This window comes from Oncorhynchus clarkii, chromosome 4 (genome assembly GCF_045791955.1).
Source record: "Oncorhynchus clarkii lewisi isolate Uvic-CL-2024 chromosome 4, UVic_Ocla_1.0, whole genome shotgun sequence".
Classification (NCBI taxonomy): domain Eukaryota; kingdom Metazoa; phylum Chordata; class Actinopteri; order Salmoniformes; family Salmonidae; genus Oncorhynchus; species Oncorhynchus clarkii.
This window is the reverse complement of record NC_092150.1, coordinates 62264842-62288701: the sequence shown is the minus strand read 5'-3', so window position 1 is coordinate 62288701 and position 23860 is coordinate 62264842. Positions and strand designations below refer to the sequence as shown.

At 42.3% G+C, this 23860-nt stretch overlaps 1 protein-coding gene across 1 annotated transcript in view; it reads left to right on the top strand.

Moving 5' to 3' along the window:
- LOC139407059 (monocarboxylate transporter 10-like) overlaps window positions 1–22578 on the top strand; it is a 53910-nt gene extending 31332 nt beyond the window's left edge. The window contains exons 2-6 of the mRNA XM_071150375.1: window positions 2879–3023; window positions 4120–4549; window positions 16870–17013; window positions 17399–17627; window positions 18900–22578. Of these exons, the coding sequence (XP_071006476.1) occupies window positions 2879–3023; window positions 4120–4549; window positions 16870–17013; window positions 17399–17627; window positions 18900–19141 (1190 nt within the window). The 3' untranslated portion in view covers window positions 19142–22578. The remainder of the gene's footprint in view (window positions 1–2878; window positions 3024–4119; window positions 4550–16869; window positions 17014–17398; window positions 17628–18899) is intronic.
- Window positions 22579–23860: the final 1282 nt, after the last annotated feature.

Below are 23860 nucleotides of genomic sequence, written 5' to 3'. Positions count from 1 at the left end.
ATGTCGACTACGACCGGCGGCACTGTTGTTCACACCTCTATTAGACTGCCTTCTGTTAGTCCCTGTAGTAATTTACCTGCACAGTAAACAAGAGGAATAGGTACATTCCACACCGGGCACAGATGTCAGTTCAACGTCTAGTTTTTAAATTTACACTTGATTGAGTTGTCAACTAAAATCACAATGTCATTGGATTTAAATGAAAAGTTAGGATTTTTGCAAATCCAAAAAGTTTTCCAGGTTGGTTCAATGTCATCACAGATTATTATTTTTTTGGGGGGAGGGGGGGATTCTACCAGTTTTTGCACAGTGTGTTCTCTCTTCTGACATGTATTTAGGTGGTTATTCTGATCTGGGAATATCATTATTCAAAAGGGCTGATGTAACATAGGCCTAAGCTATATGTTTTTTTGTCATGAGGAACTGTAAGGGTTATTTTTCCATATCTGTTAGAAGGACATGGTATGTAGTGTGTATTTGGTGTTGATATAAGACTCAACTGTTTTCCTGATCAGGGCTTCCCCTTTCCTCTCTCTCTTCCTGCTCCTTTGTCCTACTACTAGTGCTCTTCACTACTGGTCTGGGTGGTGCTACATGTTTACATCAAGCCTCTGGAAAATTCTAGTTTACTGTATTCTCTAATACGTTGGTTAGGATTCAGATATTAAGGTCACTCATCCTCTTCCTTTAGTACTGTCGTGTGTGTAGATTAACGTGGTCTATTCCATAGGATCAGTCAGTTTTTTTAAGTTTTTTTTTTTTTTTTAAACCTTTTCTTTAACTAGGCAAGTCAGTTCAGAACAAATTCTTATTTACAATGACGGCCTAATGCGGACGACGCTGGCCCAATGGGACCCCCAATCACGGCCAGTAGTGTGATACAGCCTGGAATCGAACCAAGGTCTGTAGTGACACCTCTAGCACTGAGATGCATTGCCTTAGACCACTGTGCCACTCGGGAGCCCAAACATATCCTCTGGTTTAGACCAGAGGATTTTTTTTGTTTAGATAAATGCTCAGAGGACGAAAAGATTAACTTAACTAATTAACCCAGGAATGAAGCGTAATGCAGAAAACTATCGATTGTACAGTACCAGTCAAAAGTTTGGACACACATACTCATTCAAGGGTTTTTCTTTATATGTACTCTTTTCTACACTGTAGAATAATAGTGAAGATATCAAAACTATGAAATATCACATATAGAGTCATGTAAGTAACCAAAAAAGTGTTAAACAAATCAAAAATGTATTTTAGATTCTTCAAAGTAGCCACCCTTTGCCTTCATGACAGCATTGCACACTCTTGGCATTCTCTCAACCAGTTTCACCTGGAATGCTTTTCCAACAGTCTTGAAGGAGTTCCTACATAAGCTGAGCACTTGTTGGCTGCTTTTCCTTCACTCTATGGTCCAACTCATCCCAAACCATCTCGATTGTGTTGAGGTCGGGAGACTGTGGGGGCCAGGTCATCTGATGCAGCACTCCATCACTCTCCTTCTTGGTCAAATAGCCCTTACACAGCCTGGAGGTGTGTTGGGTCATTGTCCTGTTGAAAAACAAATGATAGTCCCAATAAGCGCAAACCAAATGGGATGGCGTATCGCTGCAGAATTCTGTGGGAGCCATGCTGGTTAAGTGTGCCTTGAATTCTAAATAAATCACAGACTGTGTCACCAACAAAGCACCATCACACCACCTCCATGCTTTACTGTGGGAACCACACATGCAGAGAGCGTCCATTAATCTTCTCTGCATCTCACAAAGACACGACTCCTCAGACCAAAGAACAGATTTCCACTGGTCTAATGTCCATTGCTCATGTTTCTTGGCCCAAGAAAGTCTCTTCTTATTGGTGTCTTTTAGTAGTCGTTTCTTTGTAGCAATTCGAGCATGAATGCCTGATTCACGCAGTCTCCTCTGAAAAGTTGATATTGAGATGTCTGTTACTTGAACTCTGAAGCATTTATTTGGGCTGCAGTTTCTGAGGCCGAGAACGCGAATGAACTTATCCTCTGCACCAGAGGTAACTCTGGGTCTTCCTTTCTTGTGGCGGTCCTCATGAGAGCCTGTTTCATCATAGTGCCTGATTGTTTTTGCAACTGCACTTGAAGAAACTTTACTAGTTCTTGAAATGTTCCGTATTGACTGACATTCATGTCTTAAAATAATGATGGACTGTCATTTCTCTGCTCATTTGAGCTGTTCTTGCCATAATATGGACTTAGCCCTATTTGGTAAAAGACCATCTTCTGTATACCACCACTACCTTGTCACAACACAACCGATTGGCTCAAAAGCATTAAGAAGGAAATCAATTACACAAATGAACTTTTTACAAGGCACACCTGTTAATTTAAATGCATTCCAGGTGACTACCTCATGAAGCTGGTTGAGAGAATGCCAAGAGTGTGCAAAGCAAAGGGTGGCTACTTTGGAGAATCTCCAATCTCAAATATATTTAGATTATTTTTTTGGTTACTACATGATGTTATTACATAGTTTTGGTGTCTTCACTATTATTCTACAATGTAGAAAATAGTCAAAGTAAAGGAAAACCCCTTGAATGAGTAGGTGTGTCCAAACTTTTGACTGGTATATGTGTACATAAGCCTAAAAGCTTAACATGAACCTATATGGAGGAAGGTTTTACTTACTCACCTCTTTTCTTTGTTGACATGCATTGTTCATAATTCGTAAAACCTGACTTTTTAAAATGGTTTAGTGGGGCAGCCAGAAGAGGATCGCTTCACCTCACACTCCAGCAACATTTCCCATGTAACAACAAAGCCTGTGTGAACAGTTAAATATTGCCGTTATTGTTCGTATACTGTAATGTAACACGTAGCCTAACCCTCATATCTCTCTCTGTCCTGCAGCTTGGGTGGGCTCCCTCTCCATGGGGATGATCTTCTTCTGTTCTCCCATCGTCAGCGTCTTCACAGACTTGCTGGGCTGCAGGGTGACAGCTGTGGGCGGAGCCGCCGTGGGCCTGGTGGGACTGCTGGCCAGCTCCTTCGTCACGTCAGTACTTGTATAGCTACCCTCCTCATCAACCATTCTGATGTGTTGTGTCTAAACGCTATCAGGTGTTTGTGTGTGTGTGTGTGTGATACAGGATGTACAGGAGCTCAGCCTGCTCTCAGGTCCTCTATTTCTAGACCTCTCACGAGATGGCATAATACCAAACGCTCAACCATTTTAATCTACGTACATGCATGCTTACACTACTACCACAATAACAAAAATAATAATAGTAGTTGGCTCTGTGTCAGTCAGTAAGGCTATTGCCTGACTTTGAACAACACCTAGAAAATCCCCCTTTGGATCTGTTCTCTGGGTGGTCTTTTTTTTTTTTCATATATCATTTTTGTCACACTCAAAATAACTCTAGCTTTTTTTAAAACCCAATATTTGTCTACTAAATGAAGGGAACATTTATTACAGGTGACATATCACTGGGTCAAAGTAGGAAGTACAGTGAAAGTATTGTTAAATGCAATAAATGAATACCACAGCTGCGTTTTTATCTAGGGTTATCCCCGCAGTGGCGTGACAAGTGAGTAAACATTAGTGCTCTTGTCTTGATGATCGTAGCACTCTGAGAGACCTGTCATTAGCGCTGGCCTAGAAGCAGCTCCAACTCACCCCTGACCTCTCTCACTGATCTATTTATCCAGGATTAGTGATGTGCTAACGGTAACCTTGGTTAGAGCGTTGGGCCAGTAACTGACAGGTTGCTAGAGCGACTCCCTGAGCTGACACAGTAAATATCTGTGACTTGCTTAGTTAAATAAAGGTTGAAATAAAAAACGAGGACCGTGAAGTAAACAAACACTGTCAGCATAGTGAGTGTACACACCCTGGGAGCGAGGCTGTAACTGATACCCTCCAGGTGTTGGAAGTTGGACCAGGCTAGCAAGTTCACAGCAGCTCAATTATCTTCACCCTGGTGTTTTGGTTCAAGTCAGACTTGAGAACTTGTTTTGCCAGAACCTCTGAGTCAAGTGCATAGAGCTTTGTTTTTTTTTCTCTGTGTGTGAAATTTTAAGCCGGTATAAACATGACTGTGGGGAACTCCCATCCTATCCTGTCTCTCTTCTACTCTCTGAACCCACAGGTCCCTGGGTCCCATGTACTTCACCTACGGCATCGTGTTCGCCACCGGCTGCTCCTTCGCCTACCAGCCCAGCCTGGTGATCCTGGGACACTACTTCAAGAAGCGCCTGGGCCTGGTCAACGGCATCGTGACGGCCGGCAGCTCTGCCTTCACCGTCACCCTGCCCTTCCTCCTGTCCGGCCTGCTGGAGAAGGTGGGCCTGCAGAACACCATGAGGCTCCTCAGCATCCTCATGTTCATCCTCATGCTGGCTGGGTTAACCTACACTCCCCTGCTGCCCAAGCCTGTCAGCAGCAACAAGCCAGGTAGCCGCTGCCCGCCCATGAGCAAGGTGTTCAACGTCAACATCTGGAAGTCTCTGGGCTACCGGATCTGGGCCTTTGGCATCCCGGCAGCTCTCTACGGATACTTTGTGCCTTACGTTCACCTGGTGAGTTGTTTTGTTTTTCAGTGGTGATGTGTACTATTGGTGTGTTTTTGTTTTCGTTACTCCGGTCTCGCTGTGTTAAAGATTACTGACATGTGGCAAGAAATAACAGAAGTAGAAACGCGGCATACAAACGTGGCAGTGTGGAACATGTGGGGTTGATTTCTGTGTCCACTGTCCATCATATTCTCTATTTCTCTCATGGTGTATTTTGGACATTGGCTCTGGGTAACTCAGTTGACAGTAATAGCCAGGGGTTATTGGTTAGTAGATCTAGAGCAGGGGATCTCTGCCAGTAGCTTGCTGCCCACCTATGAGTAGCTCGCCAAGCAAATCTGAAAGTATATCCCAAACTGTAAAAAAACCATTATCCTACCCCTAGTTAACCCCTATTGGCTTAAAACGCCAAAATGTAACACATCTGCCAATACATTTCCATCAATATTTCCTCTGTCGGTTTGGGGCACACATTTGTTTTTGACGCCGTATGTTGCCAGTTAGCGACGCTAATGATAACGTCTTGTGGGTAGACCGTAAGACTTTCCCCAAAAACCTTCTCAATTAAATGTAAACGTCAAAAGTAGGCTTACCTCACTGAACTATAAATCATGATTTATTTGTATCAATTGGGTGGCCATTTTTCTACAAACTGTGCCACGATGTGCTGCAGAAGTAGTCCTAACAGCAGAAACATCGCTGGACCATCTTTCACATTTGCTCACAAAAAAAGGGAAATGTGAAAAAGGAAATTGCATTCGGAAAGCATTCAGACCTCTTGACTTTTTCCACATTTTATGTTACAGCCTTATTCTAAAGTGGATTAAAAATGATTATTTTTCTCTCAATAAACACACAATACCCCATAATGACAAAGCAAAAACAGGTTATTAGACATTTTGGCAAATGTATAAAAAATGAAAAAATATCACATTTATGTAAGTATTCAGACCCTTTACTCAGTACTTTGTTGAAGCACCTTTGGCAGCGATTACAGCCTCGAGTCTTCTTGGGTATGATGCTACAAGCTTGGCACACCTGTATTTGGGGTGTTTCTCCCGTTCTTCTCTGCAGATCCCCTCAGGCTCTGTCAGGTTGGATGGGGAGCGTCGCTGTACAGCTATTTTCAGGTCTCTCCAGAGATGTTCGATTGGATTCAAGTCCGGGCCTCACCTGGCCCACTGAAGGACATTCAGAGACTTGTCCCGAAGCCAGTCCTGCATTGTCTTGGCTGTGTGCTTAGGGTCGTTGTCCTGTTAGGTGAACCTTCACACAGTCCGAGGTCCTGAGTGCTCTGGAGCAGGTTTTCATCAAAGATCTCTCTGTACTTTGCATTGATCCTGACTAGTCTCCCAGTCCCTGTTGCTGAATAACATTCCCACAGCATGATGTTTGCCACCATGCTCCACCATAGGGATGGTGCCAGGTTTCCTCCAGACATGATGCTTGGCATTCAGGCTAAGTAGTTCAATCTTGGTTTCATCAGACCAGAGAATCTTGTTTCTCATGGTCTGAAAGTCCTTTAGGTGCTTTTTGGCCAACTCCATGCGGGCTGTCTGGCCACTCTCCCATAAAGGCCTGATTGGTGGAGTGCTGCAGAGATGGTTGTCCTTCTGGAAGGTTCTCCCATCTCCACAGAGAAACTCTGGAGCCCTGTCAGAGTGACCTTTGGGTTCTTGGTCACCTCCCTGACCAAGGCTTTTCTCCCTCGATTGCTCAGTTTGGTCGGGCGACCAGCTCAAGGAAGAGTCTTGGTGGTTCCAAAGTTCATCCACTTAAGAAGGATTTAGGTCTTGGACACAATCCTGTCTCTGCTCTACGGACAATTCCTTCGACCTCATGGCTTAGTGTTATATCTGACATGCGCTGTCAACTGTGGGACCTTATATAGACAGTTGTGTGCCTCTCCAAATCATGTCCAATCATTTGAATTTACCACAGGTGGACTCCAAGTTGTAGAAACATCTCAAGGATGATCAATGGAAAGGATCCACCTAAGCTCAATTTCGAGTCTCCTCGCAAAAGGTCTAAATGCTTAGGTAAATAAGTTTTTTATTTTTTTTATTTTTTTTAATTTGCAAACATTTCTAATAACCTGTTTTTGCTTTGTCATTATGTGTAGATTTAGTTTTTCTCCATCCATTTTAGAATAAGGCTGTAACGTAACAAAATGTGGAAAAGTCAAGTGGTCTGAATACAACACACCCCAGTAACCCTTCCCACTACTTTGACCCCAACAGCTCCTACACCAGGCCGTTGGTCTGGGAGGCTGTGATTTTAATTATTGACATGGATTCAGAACATCCATTTTCCTTGTTTCTCTATTAATAATTGCAATGTTGAGAGTAGTAAAAAACTGAAGAAAAATACAACCGAGAACTGAATTCTGGAAAATACTAAAGGTAATTTTACTGGGGCCTGTCAGGCCAAATACTGTTTATTAACTATTATTTACCAGGTATATAGACAGAAAACACATATATTGCACACCCAGGACACGGGGAAGAGCTGCAGGGTATGGGAGAAGTGATCAATGTGCCTATTCAAAGGCTATAAAATAAATGAGTAGGTTGCGACATGTTTCGTTTTTTTAAAGTAGCTCTCGTGCTAGAAAAGTTTGGAGACCCCTGATCTCAAGCTTCACAAGCACAAATACAAAAACGCACATTATGAAATGTGGAAGGTCAGGAGAGGGGAAGCCTACATGGCCTCAAGGACCTGTGTCACTGTTTTTGAGCTGGAGTTTTTGTTTCCTTCCTTCCTATGGCATGAGAGTTGTTTTTAAACATCTCTCCTGACCGTTGGCCTGTTGCTGCTCAGTTCAACTGAGTTACCGTATCATAAGCGTTTAGTCATAAAGCAACTCATTTTGAACACTGCATGTCAAAATTTGAAATGCTACTATGATATAGGCTTGTCAGACTTAGACACACACATCAGTTTTTTTTTTCTGTCAGCTTATGTTAAATGTTTGTCTTCAAAATGGTACAAATGTATAAAATACAAGCACTGCTTACACATCACATACTGGACTGTTAATCTGTGGTGCCATAACAGTCCTAGATAGAATACGGTTTAGTCTTGTATTTTACGGTACACATTATACCAAAGACAGAGCCTGTAGTCTCTTCCCACAGTCACTGTATGACCATGACAAGCAAAACTAAAGTGCTTCAGACCTGACTGGAAGATAGTTGTAATTTGTTGTTTTATTTGAAAATACCAAGTTTATAAATACTCTAGCTTGAATATGGCGTTTCAACTGAAAGGCAACTATTTTCTTTGTTATTCAAATACAGGTCTCAGGAAAAACTCTCGTAAAACCAAATACCGTTTGACGGTATTTGAATATATGCCTTGAAAAAATATTTGTATTTGATGGCTTCCAAATATTTAATAACCAAGAACGACAATAGTTCTAGTTATTACAACAGCAACATTATTGTTACTAGGACGTTAGATTGCAATTTCTAATGGCATTATTATTATGTACGTGGAATAAGGAACAGTCACTTCACAGTAGTTACAAAAACTTTCAACTCATTGTTATGGAATTAAAATGAAATGACCAAAGTATTATGTAACAACATGCTAATGCTAAAAAATTGTTGCTCCAAGTAGTTAGTTGTAATACACAGGCACAAGAACTGAAAGCTAACATCAACAAAATATGGCTAAGTGTCAAGGAAATATCCCAAAATTGCCTTCTTAAATTAACTACAGTCAAGGTAGCCGGGGGAAAAAATCATGTTTGTCTGTATTCTGAGTAAACTCTCCCTTTTTTTAAAAAGATGGTCTAGTGCAGGGGTCGGCAACAGGTGACGGCTGTAAAATCACCAGAAATTCAGCAAAAAATGTATTTAGGAAATCTGTTCCCAAGTATTCCCACGACTCAAACATGTTGTAAACGTGTCTCAATGTAATTAAAGGTATGAAATTATTGTTATTTTCAAATGCAATCTATTTTTGTGCTTATTTGGGGTCAACTTGCAGTGTAGAAATTATTATGATTATGTCCCCCCCCCCCCACCATCCACTCTGACAAAAATGGTCCCGCGGCTGAATCTAGCTGACTACCCCTGGTATAGTGTGTTTTTAAAATAAGAGCTCTTTCCCACAGATGGACAAAGAGGTTCAAAGTTGTTTTTGCTTAGCATCCAACTTGCTGTTTGCAATAGGCTTTGAATTACTCTGCAGTATCTAAAGGTATTCTAAAATGAAATGCAGCTTTTAAACCTTTTTTTCCAGTGGCATCTTGAAAGAGTCAAAGTAGTTTAGTCAACTTATTTTTAATATCTTTACAAAATAGCAGTTGTTAATTGGTTTGACTTTATTGATGTACAGCTGGGGCAATGGACATTCAGGAGAATGGACTTTTACAGAATGTTCAGATAGAAATGAATTGTGTAGATCAAATATGGGTGTCAGATTGGTATAGGATATTGTGTTTGTGTATGCTCAACCTGCAGTTCCAGATACAGCACTGCCAATAGTTTCAGAAAAGTAGTCACTTCCTGAGATCTGTATTCAAATAGTTTTGAAAAGTAGTTTATTTTCGGGGATCTGTATTCAAATAGTTGTAGTCACCTCCAAAGTAACTTTATTTACCTGGGAAATGTTTTACTTTCCACAAAGCATAATTAAAACTATAGTTATCCCCTGGTCTGAAGAGCATGAGTCTCTGTAGAACTCAGGGCGGCCAAACGGAGGATAACTCAATCTAAATATTAAAGTGGCCAAATGTGTGGTATTACTTGGATGCATACCAGTTAAAGTATTTCACAGCAGTTATTCAATCCCCTAATATACATACGGTAGATGCTTTTAGTAGTGTGGTCTGTGGAGAGTCCGTAAATATGTCTGGGAGGTTTGGTGGAGTTACATAAACACAGGTCTTATTATTCCAGTATTGCATACCATTTATAGGATGGAAAACATCTCCTGTGGAGAGCTGGAGAGGAGAGATCTGTCCTGGGGCTCAGTAGGTCACTGTTTATTTGGAGGAGATTACTTTGTTATTGGAGGGAGGTCACTTTCTCCTGGGGACAGCCCTCTGTGTTCTCCTAACACTTTAGTGTCTGCTACCCAGGCTGGGCCACCCCTGGGCCCTGTCAGTGTCCAGCCCTAGCCCCATCCCTCTGGCCCTGCCAGTGTCCAGCCCTAGCCCCATCCCTGGGCCCTGCCAGTGTCTAGCCCTAGCCCCATCCCTGGGCCCTGTCAGTGTCTAGCCCCATCCCTGGGTCCTGTCAGTTTCCAGCCCCATCCCTGGGCCCTGTCAGTGTCTAGCCCTAGCCCCATCCCTCTGGCCCTGCCAGTGTCCAGCCCTAGCCCCATCCCTGGGCCCTGTCAGTGTCCAGCCCTAGCCCCATCCCTGGGCCCCTGTCAGTGACCAGCCCTAGCCCCATCCCTGGGCCCTGCCAGTGTCCAGCCCGAAGCTTCGATATCATCAGGAAGATGGGGGAAACCAGGGGTGAAAAGCTGGATTGTTTAACCTTTCAGGAAGGGAGTGCTCACCTCGAAGTGTGCAGGGACTAACAGAGCTGCTAATCCTAGTGGGATATTTGAGCTATTCTGTTTTCCCTCAGCTCCTCTGCTCTGGTCAAAGTGCGTCGTCCAGCCCTTTAGTGCCACAGTCTGTGTGTGTGTGCCTATTCCCCCTCATCTGTAGCCAAGTCCCTCCCCTATCAGCTGAAGACTGGGAGTCTAAAGTCCTGAAGAAGCTTTCCCTCTCACACTATTCCAGGTATTTCACATATTGGAGAATTAGATAGTGTATTTCACCACGTACGACTGTGTTCCTAGAGGTCTGATTAAAAGGGAAAGGCATTGCCAAGGACAAGTTGAACTGTATGTTTTGCAGGATATGTGTGAAGTCTGGATGGCATTGGTGTGCAAAGAAACTGGGCAGGCGGTAGCAGATCCAGTCAGTGCATGGATTGTGTTAAGGTAGCCTACCAGAGGCAGTGCAGGCTAGCGTTCTCAGTGCTTCCTAATTACGTTCAATCATGAAACGTGTTTATTAAACTGGAAAGTTTATTCAGCATTTACTTTGATGTTGGTTTTGAACCACTTTGTTAAACTCACCAGTGGCAGTGACTAACTGCCACCACTTTGACAACAACAAACTCATTTGTCACCAGCTGCTGTGTGCTGGAGGGAAGAGTGTTTTGGCCTGGTAAGGTTTATCATAAAGCTTTTGGAGAGGGCGGCAAGTAGCCTAATGGTTAAGAGCGTTAGGGGTTAGGTACCTTGCTCAAGGGCCCAATTGCTCCTGCAAGTCGGTCTGAATAAGAGCGTCTGCTAAATGACCAATGTAAAATAGTGGCTGAGCTGCAGATAGTTTAACAAGCATTGTGTATGTGCCTGGGGGGGGTGTGTGTCATCGAGCATGACAGTTGTGTTGTTGGTTTGTCTGTGCAATGTGCATGCGAGAGAGCGTGACGTGCGTCAGCGTTCACTGACGCTCTTGTTTGTGTGCCTCGGTTGTTTATTGTTGGCCGGTCAGTGAAGGAGGGTGGGATGTTCCTGACAGGGACACCTGGCGAGTGGTACGTCAGTAAGCAGTAGGTCACGTGGTTAGGCCACATACTAGAATACTAGATCACAGGCGGGGACACGGCCCAAATGCCAGCCTATCCCCTATATATTCACTACCAGGGTCCCCTAGTGCTCTAGTCGAAGTAGTGCACTACATAGGGAATAGGGTGTCATTTGGAAGAGTCAACATCCCCCAAGGTTATGTGGTTGATAGGGAGGGATGATGCCCACTGGCCAGTAAGTAAAGGGCAAGTAAGCCTGAGAGCAGGTGCCCTAGCAGTATTTAAGGTCCAGGTGTTGCTGGGTAGTATAATGGCCAAGCACAGCAGGCCTGGCGTCTGAGCCAGCAGGGAGTGGGACACCCTGTGGACTGGAGGAATGTTGTCTGTGGGCTGTAGTACTATATCCTCGTGAAACCAGACTGAAGGTGGAATAGAGGCTCTTTGACTGGGACGCAGCGGGAAGGGGTTTGGATGTGGTGTTGGTGTCCTTGGAGGCTGCAGCTACTGGCAGGGATCCAGGTACCAGGCCGGGGCCTCCCAGGCCGAGCCTCCCAGGCAGCCTCCCCAGCTCTGGGCCACACCGATTGGTGCTCCCGTGTAGGAGGGACCGGCAGAGGCCTGGAATCGACATCTGGGCCGCATTTCACATGCTCTGATACACTACGACCGCAACTATGCAGCCCACAATAGTTGCGATGGTGCTTTCGCTTTGCCTGTGAATTGAGCAGAAGGAGTTGCAAGCGGCTGCTATGAATATTATATAGGGATACAATGCCTTCAGAATGTATTCATACTCCTTGACTTATTGCACATTTTGTTGTTACATCCTGAATTCAAAAGTGGAGATGGGGTGTTGAAGAAGATTGGTGTCAAGTGCAAACAGAGTGAGCCGTGTATCAGACCAAGTTCTGGAGGTTAAATGTAAGTGAATGAGTGCGAGTTAAGGAAGGTGTGGTGAAGAACTCTGAACCCGAGCCTGACATCAATGGACATGATAAATTGAATCAGTTAAGGTAACCTGTAGTGGACTTTGTGATATTTGTTTGTAGTTTCTTCTGATCAGAGGGTGCGGGCATTGGCCTCCCGAGTGGCGCAGCGGTCTAAGGCACTGCATCGCAGTGTTGCAGCGTCACTCCCGGGAGTCCCATAGGTCGGCGCTCAATTGGCTCAGGTCGTCCAGGTTAGGGGAGGGTTTGGTCGGGATGGGGGATTTAATTTGCAAATAAATTCATAAAAAATCCTACAATGTGATTTTCTGGATTTTTTTTCTAATTTTGTCTGTCATAGTTGAAGTGTACCTATGATGAAAATTACAGGCCTCATCTTTTTAAGTGGGAGAACTTGCACAATTGGTGGCTGACTAAATACTTTTTTGCCCCACTGTATGTCATGCGATAAAATGCGAATTAATTACTTAAAAATCATACAATGTGATTTTCTGGATGTTTGTTTCAAATTCCATCTCTCACAGTTGAAGTGTACCTATGATAAAAATTACAGACCTCTACATGCTTTGTAAGTAGGAAAACCTGCAAAATCGGCAGTGTATCAAATACTTGTTCTCCCCACTGTATCTGGGGAAGGGTATTCAACTATTTCTAGAGTGTTGAAAGTTTCCAAGAGCGCAATGGTCTCTATCATTGGGAAATGGGGAGAAAAAAATATGGAACTACCCAGACTCTGCCTAGAGCTGGCAGCCCCGTCCGACCAAACTGAGCAACCGGGCAAGAAGGACCTTGTTCAGGGAGGTTACTAAGAACCCAATGACCACTTTGGCCAAAATACAGAGTTCCTTGGCTGAGATGGAAGACTCGAAGCTGTAATTGCTGCTAAAGGTGCTTCTACAAAGCATTCACTCAGGGTTGTGAGTACTTAGTGCCTTCAAAAAATGTTCATACTCCTTATGCCACGTTTTGTTGTTACAGCCTGAATTTTAAATTGATTTAATGGATTTTGTTCTCAGCCATCTGCATATTAATACCCCATAATAACAAAGTGAAAAGGTGTTTTTAGAAATGTTTGCACATTTTTTGAAAATGTAATATACATATCTCATTGACATGAGTATTCCCCCTGAGTCAAAACAAGTTAGCATCACCTTTGGCAGTAATTACAGCTGTTAGTCTTTCTGGGTAAGTCTAAGAGCTTTCCACACCTGGATTGCACACATTTAAAAAAAAAAAGAAAGTATCTTCAAGCTCCGTCAAGTTGTTGATCACTGCTAGACAGCCATTTTCAAGTCTTGCCACAGATTTTCAAGCCAATTTACATCAAAAGGCCACTCACTGTAGTCTTGGTAAGCAGCTCCAGTGTATATTTGGCATTGTGTTTAGGTTATCTTCCTGCTGAATTTAGTTAATCAAGTTTTATTGGTCACATACACGTGATTAGCAGATGTTATTGCGGGTGTAGCGACATGCTAGGACTAAGATACCGTAGAATAGTATAGAATACAGTTGAAGTCAGAAGTTTACATACACCTTAGCCAAATAGATTTAATCCTCTTACAAATTCCCTGTCTTAGGTCAGTTAGGATCACCACTTTATTTTAATGTGAAATGTCAGAATAATAGTAGTGATTTATTTCAGCTTTTATTACTTTCATCACATTCCCAGTGGTTCAGAAGTTTGCATATACTCAATTAGTATTTGGTAGCATTGCCTTTAAATTGTTTCACTTGGGTCAAATGTTTCGGGTAGCCTTCCACAAGCTTCCCACAATAAGTTGGGTGAATTTTAGCCCATTCCTCCTGACAGAGTTGGTGTAACTGAGTCAGGTTTGTAGGCCTCCTTGCTCTCACATGCTTTTTCAGTTCTGCCCACAAATTCTCTATAGGATTGAGGTCAGGGCTTTGTGCTGGCCACTCCAATACCTTGACTTTGTTGTCCTTAAGCCATTTTGCCACAACTTTGGAAGTATGCTTGGGGTCATTGTCCATTTGGAAGACCCATTTGCGACCAAGCTTTAACTTCCTGACTGATGTCTTGAGATGTTGCTTCAATATATCCACATAATTTCCCCACCTCATGATGCCATCTATTTTGTGAAGTGCACCGGTCCCTCCTGCAGCAAAGCACCCCCACAACATGATGCTGCCACCCCCGTGCTTCATATTTGGGATGGTGTTCTTCGGCTTGCAAGCCTCCCCCTTTTTCCTCCAAACGTAACTATTGTCATTATGGCCAAACAGTTTGTTTTTGTTTCATCAGACCACAGGACATTTCTCCAAAAAGTACGATCTTTGTCCCCATGTGCAGTTGTAAACCTTAGTCTGGCTTTTTTATGGCTGTTTTGGAGCAGTGGCTTCTTCATTGCTAAGCGGCCTTTCTGGTTATTTCGATATAGGACTCGTTTTACTGTGGATATAGATACCTTTGTACCTGTTTCTGCCAGCATCTTCACAAGGTCCTTTGTTGTTGTTCTGGGATTGATTTGCACTTTTCGCACAAAAGTACGTTCATCTCTAGGAGACAGAACGCGTCTCCTTCCTGAGCAGTTTGACGGATGCGTGGTCCCATGGTGTTTATACTTGCGTACTATTGTTTGTACAGATGAACGTCGTACCTTTAGGCGTTTGGAAAATGCTCCCAAGGATGAACCAGACTTGTGGAGGTCAACATTTTTTTTTTTAGGTTTTGGCTGATTTCTTTTGATTTTCCCATGATGTCAAGCAAAGAGGCACACCTCCAATTGACTCAAATTATGTCAATTAGCCTATCAGAAGCTTCTGAAGCCATGATGACATTTTCTGGAATTGTCCAAGCTGTTTAAAGGCACAGTCAACTTAGTGTATGTAAACTTCTGACCCACTGGAATTGTGATACAGTGAAATAATCTGTCTGTAAACAATTGGAAAGATGGAAAGATTGCTTGTGTCATGCACAAAGTAGATGTCCTAACCAACTAGAAGGTAGATGTCCTACTGTTTTGGAGTGGTTGAAAAACAAGTTTTAATGACTCCAACCTAAGTGTATGTAAACTTCTGACTTCAACTGTGTGTAAACATTATTAAAGTGACTAGTGTTCCATTCCTTATAATGGCCAGTGATTTCTAGTCTATGCCTATAGGCAGCATCCACTAATGTGCTAGTGGTGGCTGTTTTTCAGTCTCTCGGTCTCAGCTTTGATGCACCTGTACTGACCTCGCCTTCTGGATGATAGCAGGGTGACCGGGCAGTGGCTCGGGTGGTTGATGTCTTTGATGATCTTTTTGGTCTTCAGATGCTTTAGGTGTCCTGGAGGGTGGGTAGTTTGCCTTTGTAATGTGTTGGGCAGACCGCACCACCCTCTGGAGAGCCTTGCGGTTGCGGGCGGTGCATTTGCCGTACCATGCGTGGATATAGCCCGAGAGGATGCTTTCAATTGTGCATCTGTAAAAGTTAAGAGGATTTTAGGTGACGAGCCAAATTTATTTAGCCTCCTGAGGTTGAAGAAGCGCTGTTGCGCCTTCACCACACTGTGGGTGTGGGTGGTCCATTTCAGTGTGTCAGTGACGTGTACGTCAAGGAGCTTGAAGCTTTCCACCTTCTCCACTGTGGTCCTGTCGACATAGATAGGGCATGCACCCTCTGCTGTGTCCTGAAGTCCACAATCATCTCCTTTTTGTTTTGTTGATGTTGAGTGAGTTGTTGTTTTCCAGGCACCACACTCCCAGTGTCTGTTGGAAAGCAGACTGAACCAGGTTTTCCTCTAGGATTTTGCTCTCCCGTTTTTCTTTTTATCAACAAAAAAAACTCCCTAGGCCTTGCCGATAGCAAGCATACCCATAACATGACGCAGCCACCGCCATGCTTGAACATTTGAAGAGTGGTACTCAGTAATGTGTTGTGTTGAATTTGCCCCAAACATAATGCTTTGTATTCAGGACAAAGTGAATTTCTTTGCCACATTTTATGCAGTTTTACTTTAGTGACTTATTGAAAACAGGATACATGTTTTGGATTATTTGTTTTCTGTACAGGCTTCCTTTTCGCTCTGTCATTTAGGTTAGTGTTGTGGAGTAACTACAATGTTGTTGATCCATCAGTTTTCTACTATCACTATCTGTGGCAACTGAGTTAGGAAGGACGCCTGTATCTTTGTAGTGGCTGGGTGTATTGATACACCATCCAAAGTGTCATTAATCATTTCAGCATGTTCAAAAGGATATTCAATGTCTGCTTTTTATTTTTACCCATCTACCAATAGGTGCCCTTTGCAAGGCATTGGAAACCCTCCCTGGTCTTTGGCTGAATCTGTGTTATAAATTCACTGCCCGACTAAGGGACCTTATAGATATGAGGTAGTACAGAGATGAGGTAGTCATTCAGAAACATGTGAAACGCTATTATTGCACAGTGAGTCCATGCAACTTATTATGTGACCTGTTAAACACATTTTTACTCCGGAACTTATATAGGCTTGCCATAACAATGCGGTTGAATACTTATTGACTCCAGACATTTCTGCTTTAAATGTTTTATTCAATTTTGTTAACTTTTCTAAAAAAACATAATTCCCCCCCCACTCACAACTACAAACACATACTGTATACTCTCACAAACATGTAGATCCTCCTTATAGCAAATTGAACACAATGTGCCAAGACCATTGTTCTATGTTCCATATATCTTACCATCGCTCTTATGACGTCTAGAAAGTAATCAATTGTAAGCATCTACTAGCCTTATGTGTCTGTTTTCCACTAGACGTGCCATTTTGATTCGGCCATAAGTGCATGTGGCAGCTGTGTTCTGATGTGACTGAGTACTGACGAGACGCTTGTGTCCTTTGCGTCTGTCCCATAGATGAAGCATGTTGAGGAGCGCTTCGGAGAAGACGCCAACAAGGAGGTTCTGCTCATGTGCATCGGCGTCACGTCCGGCGTGGGCCGCCTCATCTTCGGCCGGGTGGCTGACTACGTACAGGGAGTGAACAAAGTCTACCTGCAGGTAAAGTCTACTAACCTCGGTCTTGCACAGGTCATGACTAGGTCTAAGATACCCTATTCCCCATATAGGGCACTACTTCTGGCCCGATGACACCCTATTCCCCATATAGGGCACTACTTCTGGCCCGATGACACCCTATTCCCCATATAGGGCACTACTTCTGGCCCGATGACACCCTATTCCCCATATAGGGCACTACTTCTGGCCTGATGACACCCCACTCTCCATAAAGTCTACTATGTGTAGAATTTAGGGTGTCCTTTCAGATGTAGCCTGAACCCCATGTCATAACCATTACTCTGATTTAATGCAAAGAAGCAATGCTGCGGTGTGCATCGCATTCATGTCACCTCTCTGACATCCCCTCCGGTCTCCTCCCGCCCAGGTGTCTTCGTTTATCGTCATCGGCGTGATGTCCATGATGATCCCTCTGTGTCATGTGTTCGGGGGGCTGATCGCGGTGTGTCTGCTCATGGGCCTGTTCGACGGCTGTTTCATCTGCATCATGGCCCCCATCGCCTTCGAGCTGGTGGGCTCTCAGAACGTGTCCCAGGCCATCGGCTTCCTGCTGGGCATGATGTCTGTGCCCATGACCGTGGGGCCTCCTATTGCAGGTACAGTTAAGCAGTCAAGCCGGTTAGCCGCGTCTGAGATGGCATCTTCCCGGGGGGGGAGAAATAGGAAAGTTAGTATGAGGCAGGAAAAAGTTAAATCAATCATAGAGCCACTGAATTGGTTAGACTGTACTGTTTGAAAGATATTAGCATTTGGCTTGATGCTGTAAAACATTTCTCCCTGGAGTATGATTCTGAGCTTTAGTTGTTTTTCTATAAACCTCTGGTTCCACCTGGTGTTTCTGTGCAACTGTGAAAGTGAAACACTCCATAGTCTACCATACACAAAGGAACCTAAAGAAATCGATTCACAACATGGCAACTTTGCACCTTCTACAATTACAACTTGATATGAGTAGAGACATCATCTCGTAAATATGATACTTGTGTATGAAATTCTATACCTTGTGGAAGATGCATACATTTCACCACTGGAATGTTGACTGCACAGATGTCCATTTATGTTAATCTCGTTCTAATTTGGATATCATTCATATCCACATGAGTCATGTGCAACCTGTTTGCACTGTATTACAAAAAAAGGCATCGTTTTTTTTCTCTGAAATAGACTAGCATTCCAGGAAGAGAGGGACACAGGGTGGTAGAAGCAGGTAATGCAGGAAGTCATGCAACCTAGTGATGTTAAGGGAAGGAAACCACAATCCACAAGGGGGGGTCAGACAGAGGGGCCTAAATAGCCCTGAGCCCAATCCACTCTGTCTTCACTAGCCAGTAATAATCAGCTCTTTGTATTAAAAGAGTGGGTATACACTAACCCACTACCACTGGGCAAAAGCTGGTTGAATCAATGTTGTTTTCATGTAATTTCAACCAAAACGATATATGTTGAATCCTGTGGAAATATGTGGAAAACTGATTGGATTTGCAAAAAGTCATCAACAGAAGGGCATTTGGGGGGATTTTTCACCCACATTTTTACCTAAATCTAATAACATGATTTATTTAAATTTCACTGTGAATTCCCATTAGTTGACAACTCAACCAAATGTAAATCAAAACTAGACGTTGAACTGACGTCTCTGCCCAGTGGGTACTTGGTATCACTCTGTCCCAGCTCAGATAAGCCTACCTTTTTGTTTGATATCTGAAAGGACCAAATAAAGGTGTTCACTGTGGTTTGAAGTTATGGGGTTATGGACTCAGGACTGGGGCATGCTATTGCTGACCTGTGGGGTTTGTTCCTTGTCTTTAGGACATGAAATGATAATGGATGAACGAGTCCCAGATATTTATGTCTCTCTCTCTCTCTAGGGTTCCTGAGGGACAGGCTGGGGAGTTATGACGTGGCCTTCTATTTGGCTGGTATCCCGCCTATCGTCGGTGGGGCCATGCTGTGTCTGATCCCCTGGGTGGAGGCTAGACGTATCAGGAGAGAGCAGGAGGAGGCAGCCAAAGATGGCACCCAGGAGCAGATGCTGGAGTTCAAGAGGAACAGTGGGGGTCAGGGAGATGCACTAGCAGTGAAGACCGCAACCCCTGAATCTGTCATCTAAGTCTCCCAAAACACACTCAAAACAAAAATGCACCTTGACATATTCACATATTCATATTCACTCGCAGGAACTTGGAACTGCTGATTTGTCGTATTTTTTTATGAAACAAGTATAGATGAAATATGTATTGACCCGTGTATGTGTAAACAATATTTTAATGGCTGCTTTTGCAGGAGAATGTGGGGCAAATGCTGAAGTAATACTACATATCAGTTATACACATAGATACTCAACAAACACAATTGAACATGAAGGTGATCTTGAAGAGCTATGCATCTGATTGTTTTCCAATCTTGCAGCTGTTGAATTAACTTGAAGGTTAAAATGGAAAATGAGAATCTCACTTATTTTAATATTTCTTACAAGGGAACGCACGCTTTACTTGGGTGCTCTTTGAAGTCTGCAACTACTTATTTACATGAGAATAAGCAGTGGCCAGCCTCGCTAGGAAATTCCCTCGTTTTCAATGTGCATTTTTTTTTATTTTTTTTTAAGGGCATTGAGGATCATTCTCGTCATTGCCGAGAAATGTTCAATACAAGCTTGAATATAGTTTTTAGGCTTTGCAGAATTTTGAAAAGAAAAACAAACTAGATTTATTGGGTTTGTTGAAAAATATATATTTCCAATAAATGCTAGGGACATATAATTAACCATATATGGTAAAAGAAACTGTAATATATCTAAAATAATCAAATTATCCCATAAGTAGTATAGGTAAGTAAAGTGTGTTTGGGACACAGATGTTGCTTGTCTTGACAACAGTATAACAAAGAATCTACTGCTAAGTAGAATTTAACTGGGGGGGAAAACAGCTGCTTTTTAAAAGTCAATCCTTTTCTGTTTATAGCACAGAGTGATCTGTGGGGGATTGATACTCTCTTAAAACATGCCAAGATTGTGAATTTGTGAGTAATGAGGTATAACCTGACCATACGATATCACTTCAAAGAAGTGCTTTATGAGATAATGGGTGGGGAGGTAGTTAGTTCCTAGTGGTTGTATTGTCTTAGTTTTCAAGGTCACCTTGAAGGTGCTTGAGCACCTCAAGGGAGCAGCTTGAAGCACAATTACAGCGTCCCACCCATGAAATATGAAACGTCATCTCAAGGCTGCAGTACTCTGGACCTGAAATAAGCCTGACTTTACCTGAGGCTGTGTTCAGTCGTTAGTATCTCTGATACAGTGTAACTTGAATGCGCCGTACACAGTGCCTGAGAATCCTTTTCAGTGTTTTTGAACCAGAACCACCATTGTCATTTTGTAATCATTAGTTTATAGCAGCTCAGAACAGGATTCTCAAACGGAACGTCTGCTTGTCTGACTATGCAACGTGAGTAAAGGATGAACGTCAGTGTTGATTATAATGAGTAATTGACATGAAACAGAGATGAATGAATTATGAATAGATGTTCTATTGTTGATGGCAGTATTTTGTCCAGCACATATAGGCTAGTAAACCAATGTTATACTTTCATATCTTCTAATTGTAGTAGGCTCACTATGTCCACCATATTTCAAATGTAATTTGATATGTAATCATTGACAAATGTGACCATTAGTCAAGTTAACCATTGACTATGTGCTCAGTTCATTAGCCTTTTGTTAGGAGAAATATATTTGTTTTAATGATATTTTTCATATTTGTATTTATTTTTTTCTAGAATTTGTTTAGCGGCTGATGTCATGCCATTATTAATTGGTGCTTTCTTTTCTCATTATTTGATGTTTTGAAGACCAAAACAACCTTTTGTATTGATTATTTTGGGTGTGCCCTTGAAATGTAAAGAAAATGGCTGATTGTCTATGGTCAATTCTATTTGCCAAAGCACCACCCTCGGGATAGTTTATTAGGCCTTTCAAACATGTTATGTTTCAAATCACCCTCCTGAATTTCAACAATCATTGATAATTATAAAGATTGCTCTTGGAGAACTTGAAGACCCACAACTTTTACAGCGTAGGATTTTGACTCGACAATCCCTTGACCACTAAGCACGCAGAAAAGTCATAACTTATCAAAATCCAAACTATCCAGCTCTGTAGGTCATTGGTTTCACCAAGGCAAGACTTGTGACACAATCTACCTCGGATGTCATGCAAATTTCTAGTTTTTTGTCCTACACAGTATTTGCAGGACAGAAAGAGGCTTTCAGTTCAAACCATTACAAAACATGACCATCACGTGTTGTTTGGGCAATATTTCCCTTCCACTGTGTGTCTTTATACAGTCGATATCCAAACATTAGGAGAGACTCTGTAAAAGAGTCTTCCAGCTTCCTAGCCATCACTGTTTGCTCAGAACGGGATTGCTGCCTATCTGCACCACAGAAAAGTGTTTGAGAAGTACAGTACTTCGGTGGAATTTTGTGACCAGGGAAATGCAAATAAATGATTAATTCTGAGAAGAAAAAGTTGCTATCTTGAACTTAAATCTTGCTTTGGGAATGATCTGGGGTTTTTATGCTTTGAATTTCCAGTTTAGATGTATTATTATTTGTTCTATCGATGTGAGAATTAGATAATACCCATGTCACAAGGAATGTTTCGGATACATTTTTGGGGTTTTGTTTTTCTAACCAGAGCATACATTTCTACTAGGGAAATGTCCAATTTATATATTTGTTTTATCAAGTCTTGTTTATTTTTAAGTTAATCTTTTAGTTATAATTGCTATATTATTATTCTTACTTTACATCCTAGACATACGCAGTTGCACAATTCACCGATGAAAGCCTCAGGTAATTTCTCAAGTAATAGAAATTCCTGAAATTGTACCCTGGAGGTTTTACTGAGATACCTCTTTGCCATACACATCTTAGTAATTATTCATTACATTATCTCGTACTGAATTAATTCCTTGGCATCCAAAGAAGTTTGTCACCTTTTGGGAATGTCCCAGTATTTTAGATCCTATGAAGAGAATTTAAAGATTTAGTTTATGCATGTTATATTTTTTGTTTAGTGGCTAAAGTCCAAATTCAACAGCATATTGTTTGAAATGATTCAATGAACATGTTTCTAGTTACATATGCAGATTATATATAGATTTTATTCAAACTCTTTTGCTCTTCACAGGTGTAATCGAAATCTATGCCTAATGCAACTAGAGTTCTACCACACTGTAATGTCACAAAAAATATCAACTTTGCGGCTTTCACTTTCACCCCATGTTATGTGCATTGTTCTTCTCTCATTTTGTTGTTCACAGATAGTTTATTTCTTTACAGTATATATAAATGTCTTTCAAATACACATTTTATATTGCTGATCATTAAAATCTCTTTGCTTTATGTAGTTATTTCATCATTTTATTGCTTTTCTAATTGCCTTCATAATTTTATTGCATTATTTAATGTTTTAATTTGATTGTATGATATGTAATATGTCATGGTACTATGTACAACTGAAATTAAAGTACATTTTTAACGAAGTAAGGATATGTTAAAGTTTTTTCTTTTTTTCTTGAGTTTCTCATCATTCATCATCACTCTCCAGTTGCATCATGGGAAACTTATACCTCCTAATTTGAGCCTGACAATGTCTCTGTCAACCTATAGGGCCTGGTTTATTTAAGCTACTTTATGCATGTACACACACTGGAAAAACAAAGTGTTTGCTGTAATCCAATGTCAATGCTGGACCATCCTTCCTCTTAACACATGTTTCTCACACGTCTGTCATACAGAGAAGTGAAACTCTTGCCAAAGCAAGCCAGCAAGTATAGATGGCCAATCTGCGTGGCCAAGCACGACTCCAACACCATTAAGTTTGCTGACGACACAACGGTGGAAGGCCTGATCACCGACAACGATAAGGCAGGCTATAGGGAGGAGGTCAGAGACCTGGCAGTGTGGTGCCAGGACCCCAACCTCTCAACGTGAGCAAGACAAAGGAGCTGATCGTGGACTACAAGAAAAGGAGGGCCAAACACGCCCCCGTTTCACATCGACGGGGCTGTAGTAGAGTGGGTTGAGAGTTTCAAGTTCCTTGGTGTCCACATCACCAACAAACTATTATGGTTCAAACACACCAAGACAGTTGTGAAGAAGGCACGACAACACCTTTTCCACCTCCGGAGACTGAAAAGATTTGGCATGAGTTCCCAGATTCTCAATAAGTTATACAGCTGCACCATCGAGAGCATTCTGACTGGTTGCATCACCGTCTGGTATGGCAACTGCTCGGCATCCGACCCTAAGGCGCTAAAGAGGGAAGTGCGTACGGCCCAGTTCATCACTTCCTTTCAAAGCTTCCTGCCATCCGGGACCTATATATTAGGAGGTGTCAGAGGAAGGCACAAAAATAGGTCAAAGACTCCAGTCACCTAAGTCATGGACTGTTCTCTCTGCTACCGCACGGCAAGCAGTCGGTACATGAGCGCCAAGTCTAGGTCCCAAAAGGCTCCTTAACAGCTTCTACCCCTAAGCCATAAGACTGCTGAACAATTAATTAAATGGCCAGCCGGATGCGCCTTTTGTTTTTATACTGCTGCTACTTGCTGTTTATTATCTATGTATAGTCACTTTACACCTACCTACATGTACAAATTACCTCAGCCACCTACTCTGTACTCCATGTATATTGCCTCGTTATTGTTATTTTGTGTTACTTGTATACATTTATTTTTCCTTTAGTTTATTTAGTAAATGTTTTCTTAACTCTTTTCTTAACTGCATTGTTTGGTTAAGTGCTTTGTAAGTAAGCATTTCACGGTAC